The 19,843-nt window shown below is 40.1% G+C and overlaps 1 protein-coding gene across 1 annotated transcript in view; it reads right to left on the bottom strand.

Annotated features, from left to right (window-relative positions):
• Positions 1-19,843, bottom strand: part of MSH3 (mutS homolog 3) — a 173,184-nt gene that overhangs the window by 94,381 nt on the left and 58,960 nt on the right. Inside the window, exons 11-12 of the mRNA XM_055142873.1 lie at positions 14,063-14,147; positions 8,920-9,029 (exon numbers count right to left, since the gene is read on the bottom strand). Coding sequence (XP_054998848.1) covers positions 8,920-9,029; positions 14,063-14,147 — 195 coding nt within the window. The remainder of the gene's footprint in view (positions 1-8,919; positions 9,030-14,062; positions 14,148-19,843) is intronic.

Here is a 19,843-nt window from a genome sequence, read left to right as displayed (position 1 = left end):
CGGGCCAGGCCAAGAGCTATTACACTTATGTAAGTTAAGAGCATGGTCATGGACAAATTCTGTCATGATCCAAAGATAACAACTGGATTAGGACCCTGCTAGGGTTAGGAAAGACTAATCTGGTCAGAGCACTGTAGTGTGAGGTCTATAGCGACATGTCCCCAGGAGAGCCACCCTACAAGCTTAATGTATCTCTTATTGTGTCCATATAAAATGACTAATATTATTAAGAAGTAGAATTAAGATGAATGTTTAAATGGTTGTTGGACTAAGGAAAGGAGAAACACACCCCTAGGTGGTATTTCACCCTTGAGCAGATCTCATGCCTGCAGATCTTTGTCTTAAAAGAGCTTCCCTGGGAAGGAAGGTCTTTTATATGTGGATTGTGCTACCCTCACCTGGCTGTAATTGCTACCCCAATTCATGGAGGCTGAGGCAGACCAAGACTGCAAGACAGAGCCCGGAGAGACTAGCATGGGGGATAGGAGAAGACGGGAATGAGGGACAGTGTGAGACAGGAATGGGGCACTTAGTGAGACTGGAACAGGTGCGTGGGGAGAATGGAATAAACAGCAACTGGTCACTAACCAGCCTGGCAGCCCTGTTCCCTCCTTCCTGTGTCTGTTGGCGGTGGGGGCAGGCTGGGTGGAGAAGCAGCTCATGGCCACCGAATGCAGGTGGCAGGCAAAAGAGACCATGCCACCGCTGCTGCTCACTTATTTATTCTGTGATTACACAGGCACTGTGGCTAATAATAGTATTAAGACTATTGCTGAGGTACACTCCCCCACAGCCTGCAAAAGCCTATGAGGAAGGCTGAAAACTGCAATTTAATATGGTGCGGCTTTGTCCACCATACAAAAACTAAAAAAGATGAACACTTAGTCTCTGCTCCTCAAAGGGCCAGCAACGGACTCGGTCCAAACACCCTTCACGGAAACGCACTCCCAATCACAGAACAGCCCCGCTCCCCCCAAACACTGCACTAGACAAGATCAGCACCAGCTCCTCCACTTATTTTTCACACGGACTCATGTGATCACTGGGGCAGTGATTCATACCTAAAACAATACATGTTAACACTGGTGCAAGCCTGTTACCTAAACCACACTAAAATTTTTAATTCTAAGAATTAGAAAAAAAAAAACAACTATCGCTGAGAGATTGGAGTGATGGCATAGCGGGTAGGGCGTTTGCCTTGCAAGCGGCCGACCCGGGTTTGATTCCCAGCATCCCATATGATCCCCCGAGCACCGCCAGGAGTAACCTCTGTACATCATCGGGTGTGACACAAAAAGCAAAAGAAAAACCAAAACTATTGCTGATACTTGTGCTACTCCACCACCCCCAGTGTTCATATCCCACCACCACTGATCCAAGGTACCTTCTCCTGTCCCTCCCTGCTGCCACAGTTTGCAGTCACAGTTCTCTATTCTGTTGGCAGTACCTCAAGGTTTGCTTCCACGGGTGGGGGGGGGGGAACTGTCTAATCCCTTGCTTTATTTCTTTATACACTGCATGAGTGAGATCATCTGGTATTTGTCCTTTACTTTTAGACTTACTTCACTAAGCTTGACACCTTCCAACTCCATCCAAGGAGTAGCAAATTGCAAGATTCCTTTTTGCTCATAGCTGAGTAATACTCCATTGTGTACATATACTAAAATTTCTTCATCTGTTGCTGGGAATTTAGGCTGTTTCCGCATTGTGGCAATCAAAAATAATATTGCAATGGACACGACATGAAAATCAATTTATACCATTATGAATTAATGTTTTAGCACACTAAATTAATTGTGGGTAGATGCCCAGAAATGAGACTGCGGAATGATATGGGAGTTCTATGCTTTAGTTTTTTGGGTTTTTTTTAAACATTTTTATTTATTTTTATTTATTTATTTTGGGGTCACACTTAGTGATGCTCAGGGGTTACTCCTGGCTTTGCACTCAGGAATTACTCCTGGCAGTGTTCGGGGGACCATATGGGATGCTGGGAATCGAACCCGGGTTGGCCGCGTGCAAGGCCAATGCCCTACCCGCTGTGCTATCGCTCCAGCCCCTCTATGCTTTAGTTTTTAAGAAGTCTCCAAACCATTAACCATTAACTGAACCAGACAACAATCCAACCAAAAGTGAATGAGAATGCCTTTTTCATTATACCTGTACCAGCACTGGTTGTTTCTAGACTTTTAATACAGGTCATTCTCACAGGTATGTGGAGATATCTCATTGTCATACTGATATACATTGCACTGATAAACAGCGATGATCAACAGGTTGTTTTTTGTTTTTGTTTTTTTGCTCTTTGGGTCACATCCGGGGATGCACAGGGGATACTCCTGGTACTCAGTAATTACTCCTGGCGGTGCTCAGGGGAACATATGGGTTTGCTGGGTGTCAAACCCGGGTCGGCCGCATGTAAGACAAACACCCTACCCGCTACGCTATAGCTCCAGCCCCGATGATCAACAGTTTTAATATGCCTGTTGACCATCTGTTTATCTTTAAAAAACCGTCTGTCCCCTTCCACCCTCCTCCCCCATTTTTTTTGGTTGTATTTTGTTTCGGGGGCCAGTGATGCTCAGGATGATATTCCTGGCTCTGTCCTCAGGAATTGCTCCTGATGGTGCGGCGGGGTGGGGGGGGGAGGGGAGGGGATGATATGGGATGCCAGAGATCAAACCTGGGTTGGCTGCATACAAGGCAAGCATCCTGCCCACTGTACTACTGCTCCATCTGTTTTTTAATAGGTCTATTCAATGTTTTTGAGCATTCTGAGTGTTTGATATATTTTGGATATTTTCCCTTTGATATATATTGAGTGAATACTCTCTCCCATTCAGTATGTTGTTGTTGTTGTTTTTAACCATTATTTCTTTTGCAGAGCAGAAGCTTTTTATTTTAATGTAGTACAATTTGTTTATTGCTGCTTTTTTTTTGGCAAGTAGGCTTATCTTATTGAAGACTTCTCTGAGGTCAACCCAAGCTTTTAAGAATTTTTATTATTCACATTCTAACAAGTCATCATACTACTAGACAAAAATTCACCTGTTTCAAAGTATCAAATTGAACAATTTTCTGGGACAAGTATTAATCTTGGTCTCCATTATCAATCTATGCCACAAATTTGAGTCTTTAAAAGAAGCATAGAATCTGATCTCTGCTTTCGGTCATTTTCAGATTATTCCTCCCACCAAGGTGATGTAAAAGTCAAATTAAATACTAAAACAAATTTATAAAAACACCGAAGAACAAAGTGGCAAGTAACTACACAAAATCTAAATAAAGCCAGAAAAATAATCTGGCAGTCATATCTACTTTTGCCCTGAAGAGAGAAGCCACAAGAAGCCGCAATAAGAACGAGCAGACCTCAGAAGGAGGATGAAACTGCACTATTAGCATTACCATTTGGATTCAATGAATCAGATCAAACAATGAACCCTAATTAAGAATGTTCCAGACAGATACAGTCACCAAAAACCTGGCAGCAGCAAATGATAATCTTCTCTGAGGGAAGACACCTTCATCCTAGCTGACTGCTAAAAGAGTACTTTGAAAATGTTTTTTTGTGGTTCTTTTAGGGTTTTTTCAGGGGGAAGAGGTACAGTGGCTTTGCTCACAGCTTATACCAGGTGTAGCCCCTCCCCCCACCCCCCAAAAATAAACAAACTGATGCAGTCCTCTGACTACCAATATTTGCAGAAGTCTAGAAAGGTAACTGCAACATCAGGCAATTCACTTTCCTGTTCCTTTTTTCAATCTCTTCCTGAATGCCTCCCTAATTTTTCTTTAAACATGTTCAGCAATGTCCTAAAAGAATGTCTGTTATACTTCATGCAGTGTATTTAGTTATTTTATGTCAGGAAATTTTCTATGACATCAAAACCACAGGAAACAATGTTCTCCACAGCATTATGAGGTACCTCTCATGGTACACCAGAGCAAAACAGATGTGGTCGAAGTTCCTTGGGACACGTTTTTGCGAAAGATGCAGCCTAAGAGATGCAAGTGAATCTACTTGCAAACAGTCAGGACAGTGTAGGATAAAAGACACCGAAAGCCTCCTCCTTCCTCACCCCGGCCCACTTCGTATTCTCTCTCCTATTCACAAAGAGGCCTAAGATCAAGGCCAGTCAGCTCCAGCCTGTCTTTCTTCCCATTTATGAGCAGCATAACATCCCCATGCACTGAGTAAAATCATCACCAGAGATGAACACCCTGTTGACAGGCTCATGGAATACTGGAAACCACAGACAATAAATGGAGCCCCTAACATATCTGAAGTACAAGACTCTTCCAGAGTTTAAAATGGAATTGGGTCTAGCTAACATAAATGAAAAGTCAAAGAAATACGTAATGTTCGACTACTATCTCATGCAGACCAGGGCGATGAATGAGGACTAAAACCATGAATATGCTAAACATATGGGTTCACCAAAATAAAAGCCAAATCATTCAAGATAATGAACTATCACTAAATGTATGCTGTGCTTTAATGTGAAAATACAGACAAGATTCTATTTCCTAATGCCAACAATTTTGAAGTTTCTTAATTATTTATGCGACTTAAATGCCAAGAAAAAATTTAGCAAGTTTACTTCCTTTAAGGAGTTTCCTAAAAATCTAATTTGAATTATAAAGGCATTCTTCATTTGTTCTATGATATTGAATTAGACAATATCACAAACTGTGATATTGTTCTATATGTAGTGACTAAGAGATATTTTATTTTAGGTATAAAAGCTTCCCCTACTTCCATCTCTGTCAGCTCACTAGATTATTCCCTCACTGAATCAGATCAGAAGTCCCTTGAAATGAAAACAGGTACAATGGTCACCATTAAGGCTAAATAATACAAAATTTAAGATAGTACTATCTTATACTGTTAAAGGAAAGAAGCAAAATACATGGCATTGTGTGTATTATGTGTACTGTATCTCTACATAAAAAGGTACTGAGGTATCTATCTATCTATCTATCTATCTATCTATCTATCTATCTATCTATATCCTATTTTCTTATTTGTTTTGCTTTTGCCCACACCAAGTGGTGCTCAGGGGTCACTCCTACTAGGCAGTGGTCCTGATACCCCTTAAATGGTACCCTACATATGGGATGCTATATGTGGTACAAAAATCAAACATGGTTCAGCCACATATAAAGCAAGTTCCTTATCCCTGGTAATATTCCTCCAGCCCTGCTTGTTTGCTTCTAAAAGAAAAAAAAAATCTTTGGAAGGATACACAAGAAAATTAGGATTATTAGGTAGAAACAGGGAAGATGTGTTGAAATAATAAAAGGCAAATATTTCACTGTATATGTTTATATGCTATACATCTTTTTATACTTACCGTATTATCTTTAAACTCTAATGTGAAAGCACTGTTTAAAAATTAAAGTCATTTTTAACGTTTAAGATGGGGCAAAATAGTGTAGAAATAACAATACAAAAGAAAAACAATGACTGTTAGGAATTCACTAGATGTTTCTTCACTCTTGATAAATATCTGCTAGCATCCCTTGGAATAAGTGAGACCATCAGTACGAATTCTAGATATTTTTGCCATACACTCATATGTTCTTTGCCCTTTCCCCTTCAACTGGCTGAAAATAATGGTCAAAATAACCTTAGGGGAAGGTAAAAATCCTACCTTTGAGCTACCAATGCCTCCTTACAGGCTGGCCTCGGGAAGTCACGTGTTTAAGACTAAACCTCTCTGGAGCTGTCTACACCTACAGAGAGGGAGCCCCAGCACACTCTCAATCGGGAAGGCCGTACACTGTGCAAAGAAGAAAAAGGTATCAATTTCCTCTCTCTTAAAAACATTAAATAGGGTCTTTTTTTTATACATCACCCTTTTTATTAATATTGAAAATTTTAGTCATCACATTAATTGTACTTGATAGGTAGCACAAAAATTAAAGAGCCTAGAATAATTTTATTATCGACTATGCAGTTCAATTTGTAATTTGGTTTCAGGAGAAACTAACAATTCAATTTTTAGAGAAATCTGATGTAGTGCCAAATCCCTCACTCCTCTGTCCTCTAAATAGGGTCTTTTTTTGGTTAATTTACTTTCCCTAACCAATGCAAAAACTTTAGTATTAGCAAGTATGTTAATGAGTACTTAGACTCAATCAGAACATGAAAGAGATACCCAAATTAGGTCTCTTTAAAAAAAATTTCATTAGGTCACCATGAAATACATCAAATTAGGTCTTGCATAATATACTTTTTTAGTGAACCATTCAATAAATACTTAGAAAATGCTTATTTTAAATGAAGTTTCAATGAAAGGTATTAAACAAATAAATAGCAATGATGATAAATCCTATGAGCTATCAAAGAATGATGCAAGAAACATAGATTAGGTGAGAAACTACTCTGAAGAAGCAACATTTACAATAGGCCTTAAATAGTAAGAAGTGAGCCATGGAAAGACTTAAGTGAAAGGGAAGAACACTTGAGGCAGAAAGATGAGCAAATCCAATGAGATGAGATAAAGTTCCAAGATGCTCAGGAAACAAAAGGAGACCAAAGTGACCAGGATAGTACAAGTGTACATGTGTATAGTCAGAATCTGGAAACAATCTGAGTGCCCAACAACAGATGACTGGTTAAAGAAACTTTGGTACATCTACACAATGGAATACTATGCAGCTGTTAGAAAAGATGAAGTCATGAAATTTGCTTATAAGTGGATGGACATGGTGAATATCATGCTAAGTGAAATGAGCCAGAAAGCGAGGGACAGACATAGGATGACCTCACTCGTTTGTGGAATATAAAATAACATAGTATGAGACTAACACTTAAGGACAGCTGGAGACAAGGGCCAGGAGGATCGCTCTGCAGTTTGGAAGCCTGCCTCACGTGCTGGAGGAAAAGGCAGTTGGGGATGGAGAAGTCAATGATGGTTGGAAGGGTCTCTCGGGATGGGAAGATGGGTGCTGAAAGTAGACTAAGGACCAAATATGATGGCCTCTCAATATCTGTATTGCAAACCATGATGCCCCAAAGTAGAGGAAGAGTAAAAAGGAAGGTTCCTGCCATATAGGCGGGGGTGGGAACACTGGTGGTAGAAAATGCACACTGGTGGAGGGATGGGTGTTCAATCATTGTATGACTGAAACTCGATCATGAAAGTTTTGTAACTGTCTCTCATGGTGATTCAACTAAAAAAAAATTTTTTTAAAGAATATGGTACATGTGTAAACAAAAGGGAAAGTCAGTTGGAAGATTCACATTAAAGGATTATAATTTAATTTGAAGCATAATGGAAAGTCATGAAAAGAAATGAAAAGGCAAGGACACAACATGATTCAGGTTTTTTTTTTTTTTTAAATGGGGGGGAGATAAAGTAGAAAGAGACTGCAGTAGTACCAGAAACTGACAATAGTGTAGACAAAACTCATGGCAGTGCACATGGAAAGATGTGAACAATCTCTGGATATATTTTAGAGGTACATGGAACTGAACTTAGTATTAAATTTGATGTGGCTGTTGGGAAGGAAATGTCCAGAAGCACCTCCAGGCTTCTATTTGAAGCATCCTGTTTGGTAAAGGTACTGGCTGCTGAGAGGGGGTATCAGGAGGAAGAGCATTAAGCCCTGCCAGGAGTAATCCTTGAGCACAGAGCCAGTCATAAGCCCCGAGCACCACTGGGTGTGGCCCAAAAAAACAAGCAAACAAAAGCTAAATTTGAGATTTGACACAGCATCATGTTTATGGATCTAAGTTGAATTTATAAGCCTGGAGAATGGAAGAAAATAAGGAACAGAGGAGCATATTTGAAAAGCGCAGATATTTTGATATGCACAGTCAACAGGAATATATGAGTTTATAGGGGCTGAAGACAGTGAACAGAGATGAGGAAAAGAGGTGGTGGGAGAGCACGGGAAGGAGGGAACCCGAGCTCCAGGTAGGCTGCAGGAACTCCAAATCAAAAGGATGCACAGCACGAACAACTAGCAAAGGACGCTCTGAAAAGTAGCAGGAAACTATGAGGAAAAAATATAAGTAGAAGTTCCCACTTTAGAACTGCTTTAGCAAAGCAGAAGATTGCACAAGGGACCATATAAATAAATTATACCTCAGGGTTATTGGAACTGCAAATAATAAAGAGGAACATTATCAGACATACATTTTTTAAAGCCTCTGGACAGTGCAGAGCAGAAAGAGAGCAGAAGCACGGAGCTGCTTATTTCCTCAAGAAACAATAAGCGTCTCATGAACAGGCTTCCATCTGACTGCCTTTCACGAAAAGTGATTTCACAAAAGCCAAAATGTGTAGCAACACATTTTTTGCCAGCAATTTAATACTTTTATAATTTCTTATCCACTAGAAAGGGAGAACTAATTTATCACAATCTGCTCTGTGGCTAATAATCCACTGTTCTATCTGTACACAGGTGCATGGAAACATAACTGTTGAAACTGCTATCTCACTGAAGGAAATACTAATTTCTAATCATTGCTGCACACTCAAATTGAAAATTTCCTGAGGCAGAAGAATTGGAGATGAGCGGAAAAATCCTCACCATACTGTGAGGATTAGATCAATAGACTAACAGATACTGTTAGTCTATTGCTGGGACACAAAAATACTTTCCTAATTTAAAACTGTGTTGTGGGGTCCAGAAAGCTAGCACAGCAGGAAGGTGCTTGCCTTGTATGTGGGTGACCTGGGTTTGATACCCAGTACCACATATGGTCCCCCGAGCACTACCAGAAATGATACCTGAGAATGGAGCCAGAAGAAAAACCCTGAGTAGTACCAGGTATGGCACAAAAACAAAACAAAAAAACAAATATAATTGTGTTCTTATACATGGTAACCTTGGTTTAAAGAAGGCTAGTATACCTTTATTTTCCAATTCTATTTAATTTCAGATTAAACACATAAAAATTCCTTTTACCTTAGTCTACGGAGTGGCTGGGTCACCCACTTCTTTAACTTCCGTCTCCCAAATGACGTTTTGGTGTGGTCTAAAACCCAAAATAAGCTTCCTCTGGTTTTCATATCAGTCTAAAAAAGATCAGAACAAATTTTATTAACTGGACAACTGCATTTTATATTAAAATTGTTAGTTGCTCGTGTGCACTAATTATCCCACATACCCTAACCTTAAATATTATATATGTCTAGCATAAAGCTCAGCTCATTAATAAACATTAACTTTTATGAATGAATATATAACCATATAACATATACAAATATACGGATAAATATGTACGCATATACAATATACAGTATTGATATTTTGTAAGGAAAAGAATATACTCTATTGAGGCTAGAGAGATAGTATAAATAGTGAGTAGGGAGTTTGCTTTGCAGGAGTCTGCCTGATCCCTGACACAATATAAGGTCCCCAGGCCCCACCAGGAGTCATCCCTGAGCTCAGAGTCAGAAGTAAGTTCTGATCACTACTGGCTGTGGGCCCAAAAACAAAACAAAGAAATGTACTATAGTTTCTGGTACAGTTTATATGTAGTTTTTGTTAAATAACAATAAATTATTGAGGGCCAAAGTGATAGTACAGTGGGTAGGACATTTGCTTTGCATGCAGCCGACCCAGGTTCAATTCCCAGCATCACATATGGTCCCTTGAGCACTGCCAGGCGTAATTCCTGAGTGCAGAGCTAGCAGTAATCACCAGGTGTGACCCAAAATGCCAAATTAGTTGATTAATTAAAAAAAATAAATTATTAAGTCTTTTTCTGAAATACAGGCTTATACTAAGCATTTTAAAAATATAATTGTACTCAGAGAGCCAACCCTGTGCAACCTCCGAGAGCCAGCGCCTGTGCAACCTCCGAGAGCCAGCACCTGAGTAACCTCAAAGAGCCAGCCCTGCGCAACCTCAGAGAGCCAGCCCTGTGTAACCTCAGAGAGCCAGCACCGGCACAACCTCAGAGAGCCAGCACCTGAGTAACCTCAGAGAGACAGCACCTGTGTAACCTCAGAGAGCCAGCACCTGTGCAACCTCAGAGAGCCAGCATGCATGTGCCATCCCATACATCTAAGCAACAACCCCCATGACAAATGGAGTTATTAATATGAATAAATTTTTACTGTGTGTTGTAAAAAAATAAATAAATAAATAAATTTAAAAATATATATATATATATAATTGTAGGTGGTGATTTGGAAGCTGAATATTATATGCATGAAACTCTATTATTTTGCTTTGGGGCCATGCCTACCAGTGTTCAGTGCTTACTCCTGGCTCTGCATTCAGAGATCACTCCTCGGTGGCACTCAAGGAACCAGACGGAGTGCCATGGAATGAACCCAGGTTGGCCACATGCAAAGCAAGAGCCCTACCTACTGTACTACTATTACTAACAGCACTGCAAATCATGAACCTAAATATAAATATAAATATACACATATACTTTAGACCCTGCTGCCTTGGGAAGCACAGGCAAGTTAATTTAGTTTTTCTTTGGCAATTCAATAACTTCTACCATCTAAGGGTTATCATTTTAAAGACATACATTCCCAGAATACTGAACAAAAAACTGGGATAGATGCAAACCTGTACTGTAAATTCCTCTAGAAATTTACCCTGGGAAGATTTTATTTTACTATGTCTTAGTAAGTTCTGAGTAAAGATTTATCCACCTATATTTGAGTACTTAAAAGTTGAGACAAACGATATTTGTCTTTGTTTGTTTTTTGTTTTTAACCATTAATTGGAGATGGTTGTTGATGGTTATTAATGGTTTCACTGTATTACAAGTCTATTAATAGGTTTATCTCTTATTTGGAACATAAAATTGAAGTTTCACATGAATTTTTCAAAGCTTCTTCAAATCAATAAGTACTTAGAGAAGACTTCTGATGTGCTCAGTAATGTGATAGCAAAAGTATATTATGACACAGTCACTCCCTTAAGGTACTTATAAGACACAATGCCATGTAGCAGATCTCAGCTATAAAAATATGATACAAGGTCCCCCAGACCTCAGAAGACTTGTTTGTTTTTGTTTGGAGGCCACGGGTTATGCTCAAATTTACTCCTGGCTCTGTTAACAAGGCTCAAGGCTCACTCCTGGCGGGACTCCAGGGATGATATGGGGTGTCAGGGATCAAACCCGGGTCAGGTAATGAAAGGCAAAGATCGGACCTGCTATACGATCACTCCAGCCACCAGAACTAGGATGTTTAAGACAGAACATGTACTACAGCAGTCGCTGAAAGCTGTGCAGAGGAGGAGGCAGACAGGGCAGTCTAATTGGCAACAAAACCAGTAGTCTGACACAAATACCCTGAAACAATCAGGGGCCATGAAGAGGATGATGCAAGGGATCATCTCCAGTGATCTGACCAAGAGAGAAAGAAGCATTAAAGTTCCAACACCCTGTCCTCTTTCCCCTTTCCATCACTCCAGGTGCTGGAGTGCAAAGACAAGCTGATATCACACTCAGCCTCTCTCACAGAAGTTCTGACACTGAAAAGTTAATCACTTGAATGATTAGCAGATGACTTTTGCCATAGGAATATGATTTCAGAATTGAATTCCCGGTACTAAAATTTGAACAGGGAAGAAATGGCCTGAGCAAGGAAACCCAAGTGGCCAGAGCTCCAGCTGCCATCTCTGACGGTAAAATTCTCTCCATCCCTGAAAATTATTCCTACAACTTATTTCTTGGCATGAAAATATACAGAGTTTATGAGAAGGACTAATGGGAAAGATCCTCAATTTCTGGATTATGGAATGACAAGATAAAAATGTTAGTGAGCTAAAGCAAGCCTGATGCCAGAGCCGCAGACCAATGGAACATTGTGGAATATCCCTACACACAACCCCAAATGTATGATCATCTAATCTTTGACAAGGAAGCAAGAGATGTGAAGTGGAGCAAGGAAAGCCTTTTTAACAAATGGTGCTGGCACAACTGGACAACCACATGCAAAAGAATGGGCTTAGACCTCCACCTGACACCATGCACAAAAGTCAGATCAAAATGGATTAAAGACCTCAACATCAGACCACAATCCATAAGGTACATTGAAGACAAGGTCGGCAAAACCCTCCACGATATTGAAGATAAAGGTATCTTCAAAGATGACACGGAACTAAGCAATCTAGTAGAAACAGAGATCAACAAACGGGACTACATTAAACTAAAAAGCTTCTGCACCGCAAGAGATACAGTGACCAGAATACAAAGACTATCCACAGAATGGGAAAGGATATTTACACAATACCCATCAGATAAGGGGTTGATATCAATGGTATATAAAGCACTGGTTGAACTCTACAAGAAGAAAACATCCAACCCCATCAGAAAATGGGGCGAAGAAATGAACAGAAACTTTACCAAGGAAGAAATATGAATGGCCAAAAGGCACATGAAAAAGTGCTCTACATCACTAATCATCAGGGCAATGCAGATCAAAACTACCATGAGATACCACCTCACACCACAGAGACTAGCACACATCCAAAAGAACAAAAGCAACCGCTGTTGGAGAGGATGTGGGGAGAAAGGGACCCTTCTACACTGCTGGTGGGAATGTCGACTGGTTCAGCCCTTTTGGAAAACAATAAGGATGATTCTCAAAAAATTAGATATTGAGCTTCCATTTGACCCAGCAATACCACTGCTGGGAATATATCCCAGAGAAGCAAAAAAGTATTGTCGAAATGACATCTGCACTTATATGTTCATCGCAGCACTGTTTACAATAGCCAGAATCTGGAAAAAACCTGAGTGCCCTAGAACAGATGACTGGTTGAAGAAACTTCGGTACATCTATACAATGGAATACTATGCAGATGTTAGAAAAAAGGAGATCATGAATTTTGCATATAAGTGGATGGGCATGGAAAGTATCATGCTGAGTGAAATTAGTCAGAAAGAGAGAGACAGACATAGAAAGATTGCACTCATCTGTGGAATATAGAATAACAGAGTAGGAGACTAACACCCAATAATAGTAGAAGTAAGTACCAGGAGGTTGACTCCATGGTTTGGAGGCTAGCCTCACCTTCTAGGGAGAGGGCAACTCAGAGAAGGGATCACCAAGTATAATTCGGTCGGAGGCCATGTGGGGGAAGGGTGATGCGGGCTGAATGTGGGCTAGAGACTGAACACAGTGGCCACTCAACACCTTTATTGCAAACCACAACAGCTAATTAGAGAGAGAGAACAGAAGGGAATACCCTGCCACAGTGGCAGGGTGGGGTGGGGGGAGATGAAATTGGGGAGGGTAGGAGGGATGCTGGGTTTACTGGTGGTGGAGAATGGGCACTGGTGAAGGGATGGGTTCTCGAACTTTGTATGAGGGAAACATGAGCACAAAAATGTATAAATCTGTAACTGTACCCTCACGGTGATTCACAAATTAAAAATAAATAAGTTAAAAAAAAAAAAGCAAGCCTGATGCATATAGAATTTGAAAGAGAACTTGGAGAACTTTGAAGTAAAGACACTGAGTAAAGAAACTGGTTAGGAATATGTCAGGAGAATAAATCCAGTATTTACTTTAATATGCAGCACTGTCGTAGCACTGTCGTCCCGTTATTCATTGATTTGCTCGAGCGGGCACCAGTAACATCTCCATTGTGAGACTTATTGTTACTATTTTTGGCATATCGAATACGCCACGGGTAGCTTGCCAGGTTCTTCCGTGCAGGCAGGATACTCTTGGTAGCTTGCCAGGCTCTCCGAGAGGGATGGAGGAATCGAACCCGGGTTGGCCACATGCAAGGCAAACACCCTACCCGCTGTGCTATCACTCCAGTCCACTTTAATTTGTAATGTCAATAAATGTTTCTTTAGAGCTGGGGGTAGTCCAAACCAAAAACAAACAAAATGATCGGTTATTAAAAAGAATGCTTCCACAACTCCGAAAGTAACTTCCACAGGAGTATTTCACATATTTATTTTTCAAAAAAATGAGTGCTACAGTTGGCAAGTAATAAGTAGATAATAGGCAGCAGAGGCAATATTATTTTCACTTTTACTCCTAATAATTGACTTAATTCATCTCAACCATTTTCCAAAAAAATATTTGTATTAATTAGCCTTTACTTATGTATATCTGACCTGGTTTTGCAGAATTTCCAGATTTCTTAACGTTGATCCATTAATGGTCAGAAACTCCATTTCACCTGACAGCTGTTTAAAATTCCTATAAAAGAATGAAATATGAGCCATGACATAAGTGCATAAAAATTTTTGCAGAGTGCCACTTAGGCAACAGACATGTTCTGATATATGACAACAGAAGTCAACCTCTTGACAGGAATAGAAACCAAAGGGAAAGGCTAGAGCGATAGTAAAGAGGGCAGGGTATTTGCCTTGCATGTGGCAGATCCAGGTTCGATCCCCAGCATCTCATATGGTCCATCGGAGCACTGCCAAGAGTAATTCCTGAGTGGACTGCAGAGTCAGGAGTAACCCCTGGACATCACCAAGTGTGACCCAAAAAGGATAAAAAAAAAAAAAAAAACCAAAGGGAGCAAAAACATCCTCATTTGGATGTAGTCTTTTGTTGGTGCTGTAAAACAGAGGAACTAAAACGGGATCATTGTTTTTGCACCAAACACAAGAGCAGGGAAGGAGAGAGTAACAGATCTACTTTTCTTTTCTTTTTTGTTTTTTTTCTTAAAAAAATTTTCCAGGAATAGAACCAAATATAGTCTTCTATCACTGGCAGAGTAAGTGGTAGCATCTTCAGGAAAAAGCTATGCAATTAGCTAGGAAAATATGTCAAGATAACTTTAAAATGTTCTCCTTATTCTTTACCATGAAATTATCTTGGTAAACACTTTAAAACCTTTTAATCAACATCCTGATATATGTAACAAAAATTATTTACTCTATAATTAACAACACATTAATCGGGCTAATATTTAAGGAGAGTGCCAAACTGAAAAAGGAGCAGAAGTTATTTTCCTAAGCTCAGAAAATTCACATTTTCCTTATTCCTTATGACTCCTTAGACCAAATGAGATTAAAAGTTCAATAAATTTCTAGTAAATTTGCATACTGAGTTGCAAAATGATTAATGTGTGTACAATCTCAATTTTATCCAGATTAGTCTTCTTGTTGAAAAAGTGTATTAATCAATGCATCATTAACAGAGTAATTCAATTTTCTCTCTAAGTCAGTCTTTCCATACTCCTATTCACAGCACACAGAGTTGGTGGATTTTTTTATTTGCTTCATTTTTTTTAACAAGGTAGTTCATAATTGGGTTTCAGTTAATATGATGTTCCAATACCTATCCCTTCACCAGTATACATTTCCCACTAACAATGTCCCTAGTTTCCCTGCTATACCTCCCCCCCACCCTGACTCTGTGGCAGGCACATTCTTCATCCCTCCCTCTGTGCGTCCCTCCCCCCATCCCTCTCTTTCCTTTTGGGTATTATGGTCTGCAATACAGATTCTGAAAGATTATCATACATATCCTTTTTTGAGGCTCTTCCCGTGCCTGGAACAAGCAGATATCACTGGGCTGCACTAGCATGCGACAGGGGAAAATGGAGACATTACTGGTGCCCACTTGAGCAAATCGAAGATCAACGGGATGACAAGTGACAAGTGATCCTTTTATCTACTTTCAACACTCAGTTCTTATCCAGAGTGATCATTTCTAACTATTACCATCATACTGGTCCCTTTTCTATCCTAACTGCACTTTGCCTTCCACACCCTTGTGGCAAGCTTCCAACCACTGACCAGTCCTCCTTGTTTTTCCTGGCCTTGAATATTAGTTTCATACCTTTTTTTTTAATATCCCACAAGTGAGTGCCATCATTCTGTATCTGTCCTCCCCATTCTGACTCGTTTACTCAGCATGATACTCTCTATGTCCATCCATTTATAGGCAAATTTCATAACTTTATTTTTCCTAACAGCTGTGTAATATTTCACTGTGTACATGTACCTTGGTTTCTTTATCCAGTCATCTGTTCTCAGGCATTCGGGTTTCCAGATTCTGGCTATTGTGAATAGTGCTACAAGGAACAGAGGAGTGCAGATGGTGCTTCTGCTGTATGTTTTGGGGGCTCCAGGGTATATTCCCAGAAGTGGTATTGCTGGGTAATATAGAAACACAATTTCTAGTTTTTTTGAGGAATACCCATATTGTTTTCCAAAAAGCTGAACCAGTCAGCATTCCCACCAACAAAGAATGAGAGTCCCTTCCTCTCCGCATATATGCCAGCATTGGTTGTTCTTCTTTTGTGTGGATTATTTTTAAAGGAAAGAAAAATAATAACAAAACACTAACCTACTTGGAGAGAAGGCATTAGTACCTGTATTAGAAACTTAACCACACTTAGGAAGGCTGTTCTGGGATTTAAATGAAATTCAGCTTCCCAAGTCAGTTAAGAAACAAGCTCCATCCAATCATTCAGAACCTACACTCAAAGGTGCATTCATTTTTAGATTACTTACCCAACTAAGGCTCCAATACCTTAAAAAAAGAAATAACTTACTGCCTATGAAGAATGTTGCCTAGAAACAGAACACTGTCCTGTGGCAGTTAATTTATGTGACATGTCTGACCTACCTTTGTTTTTTTTTTTTTTTTGGTTTTTATTTTTGTTTTAATTTTATCAAATCACTGTGAGATAGTTACACGCTTTTATGTTTGGGTTACCATTACACAATGATCAAACACCCATCCCTCCACCAGTGCACATTCCCCACTACCAATATCCCCAGTATACCCCCCCTTTCCCACCCTCCCTCTGCCTCCATGGCAGACAATATTCCCCATACTCTCTCTCTACTTTTGGGCATTATGGCTTGCAACGCAGACACTGAGAGGTCATCATGTTTGGTTTGACCTACCTTTGAAAAGATGCTAGCTAGAGGCCAGAGCAATAGTATGGCGGATAAGAGTGATTGCCTTGCACGTGATCGTCCCGGGTGCTGCCAACCCAGTTTGATCCCCAAAACCCCAGAATGGTCTCCCAAGCCCACCAGGAGTGATCTCTAAGTGCACCAGGAGTAAACCCTGAACACTGCCAGGTGTGTCGCTCCCCCCCCCCCCCGCACCCCAAACCACCAAAAAAAGAAACTAGCTAATGATTTTCACAAGGAAGCTATTCTAACACTGACTGATAGCCAGTGCATGCAGTCCTCTTTCATCTTATGACACAGCGCTTCATTTGCCGTGAATTACAGGAAGCAAAGTTCCTCTGTTACTTCACTAATAGATCTAAGTTTGTTGGAGGCAAGGGTTCCTGAGATCATACACATTTTGTAACACCTGCAAAACCTAGCAGAAAGCAGATGCTCAATCAATAACTGGCATCTTTCTAGAAGAAAGTTAGTTTTAGCTTTTTTGAGAAGCTGGGGACCGTACCCAGTGATGCTCAGGCCTAACTTTTAGCTCTGTGCTCTGATATCTCTCCTGGCAGGGTTTGAGGGACCACAGGGGGTGCTGGAAAACAAATCTGGATCAGCTTCATGCAAGACAAGTGCCTTACTTGCTGTATTAATCACTTCCACCCAGATGGGGGAAGTTAGTTATGAGTTTGCTACATTTGAATCTTAAAACTGTAAATACCTGGGACAGCAATAAAATGTGAAACATTATCACTGGGCAGGAAAGACCATATAGGGGTGAAGGTGTATGCTTTGCATGCAGCTGGCACAGATTGATCCTGGGTACAACATAGTCCACTTGAGCACTGCTGGGTACATCCCAGGATATCTCCGCAGCACCACATCCTCAGGCCCTAGCACTAAAATGCCAGTCTGGTTGGCCAAGGATTGCTGTGAAGGGACCTTGCGCCACCTGAGCACCCCTTGGGAAATAACATCCTTCCCCTGCAAATAAGGAATAATTAAAAACAAATTTTTGTAAACGTTATTTTTAGGAAGACACAATTAGAGAGCAATAAGCTCTGTAGCTAAGAAATATCCACCAAACTTTATGATCAAAGATCGAAGGTGAAAGGACTTTGTTTGAATTGGTATCGAACCAACACCCATATCACTTAGACATATGTCACTTCCCCCGTTTCAGACAGGCTTATCCTACACAGTGAATACTTCAGTACCTTAATCAGACAGTCTAGACCAGTGGTGTGCAGCCTTTTTCATACCTCTCGCACATCTGTCCGTAACATGGGCCGGTAACGACCACTACAAGTATATCAGCAGTTTTCAACCTTTGCCTTTTCCGTGAGGACTGGAGGTTGAAAACCACTACTCCGGAATGCGTAACTGTAAGAGAGGACTATTCAAGAACACATACTCCAGCAGGTTTCTCTAAAAACAGCCAAGTTCCTACCTGCATCTCCCATGAACACCAGAGGTGTAAGATTAAGTGGTCTTTAAGAGGAATGGCCTGTCTCAATAATGCTTAGCTGCCATGATGCATGGTGTCTTTGTTTTAGGGTTCTCAAAGAATCCCCTGTTCCACCTGTTATCTAAGGATTTTGTCACCTAACTTCAACTGAGACTAAAATCATGCTCCTCCTGTGGCTCAAATAAACTTTGAGACACTACAAGAATAGTGCAAAGACTGAGAAACAACATTTCATGAAACTTACAGAAATAAGTTTTATAGTTTGTGTCTGCTTGCTAACAAAACATGTATGCGGCAGAATTTGCTTTGAACTAACAACATGCAACCCAAGGGAGTGGTTTGGGAACCCTAATCTACATACAACCTTACTAGAGGTTCCTGATAGCTACCAAAACAAAAAGAACCCAAATGAACACAATCAAACTGTCTTAAGTTAGCTCACAATACCAGACCTGTAGAAATGAATCTTCTGAATAGGCAATACTAGTGAGTACACATTTTTTATTTTTTGTTCTTGTTTTTGTTTTGTCCTTACTAAACAAGCCATCAAAACACCAACATAAAGTGAGGAGTTTCTTTAGGCTGACATCAGTTCTGGTTTTAATAAGGAAGACCATCCACTGTGTAATATTAAATTAGACTGATTCCTCTGGAATAAAAATGACTAAGCAACTATAAGAACTACGCATGCTTTGGGATTTTCCATGGCTTGACCTACAAATTAGTCTTGAGATTCTTTCTTAAAAAGACAAAAGAAATTTACTTCTGTCAGTATTATTTCCATTAGGAATTCTAGACATCTTTTTGCTTTCTCATTTGCTCCTTTTTTGCTTCTGTTTTGTTGGATTGGTTTGTGGAATTTATTTGTACTTTTCTATTTGACACACTTGCAGTGCTCAGTGCTTACCACTGATTCTAAACTTCCAGTGCTCAGGGGGCCATATGTAGGGTGGCAGGGATCAAACTGGGATTGGCCACCTTAATCCCTGTACTATATTTCTGGCACTACTTTTCTGAACAAAGCACTTTAATTACTAACCCTCTAAGGAACTCAACAGTATATGATTACTAATTTAAAATATTCAAGGAATTCTTAATTATTTATCTTCCCTGAAAGAAAGAAAATATTATGTGCTTTGAGTGAATCTCATAAACAATCCTGGTTAGAACTCATAAGGCCTGAACCTGAATAGAATTTAGAAATGACATGGGAAAACACTTTAGCCAACAAAAATATTACAAATGCTTGCCCCTCCTCCAGCTGTATAATGGGAGGAAAGTGTCCTTGCTGAATAGCAGCAGGAAAATTTTGAAATTCAAGTGGAGGGGGTATTGGAGAGATAGTACAGGGGTTAAGGCACTTGCCTTACATGCAGCAACCAAGATTCTATCCCCAATACCACAAAGGAACCCCCAAGTACCACCAGGAGTGATCCCTGAGCACCAGTGGGTGTGTCACCCAGCCCCTGCCTCCCATCATAAGAAAGTCAGTCTTTTTGAGATATGCAAATGCAGTCCAGACCTCATCTGAAAAATTAAACCCTTAGAAAGAC

The sequence above is a fragment of the Sorex araneus genome, chromosome 1 (genome assembly GCF_027595985.1).
Source record: "Sorex araneus isolate mSorAra2 chromosome 1, mSorAra2.pri, whole genome shotgun sequence".
Lineage (NCBI taxonomy): Eukaryota > Metazoa > Chordata > Mammalia > Eulipotyphla > Soricidae > Sorex > Sorex araneus.
Note: the sequence above shows the minus strand (reverse complement) of the source record. Positions and strands in the feature narration are given on the sequence as shown.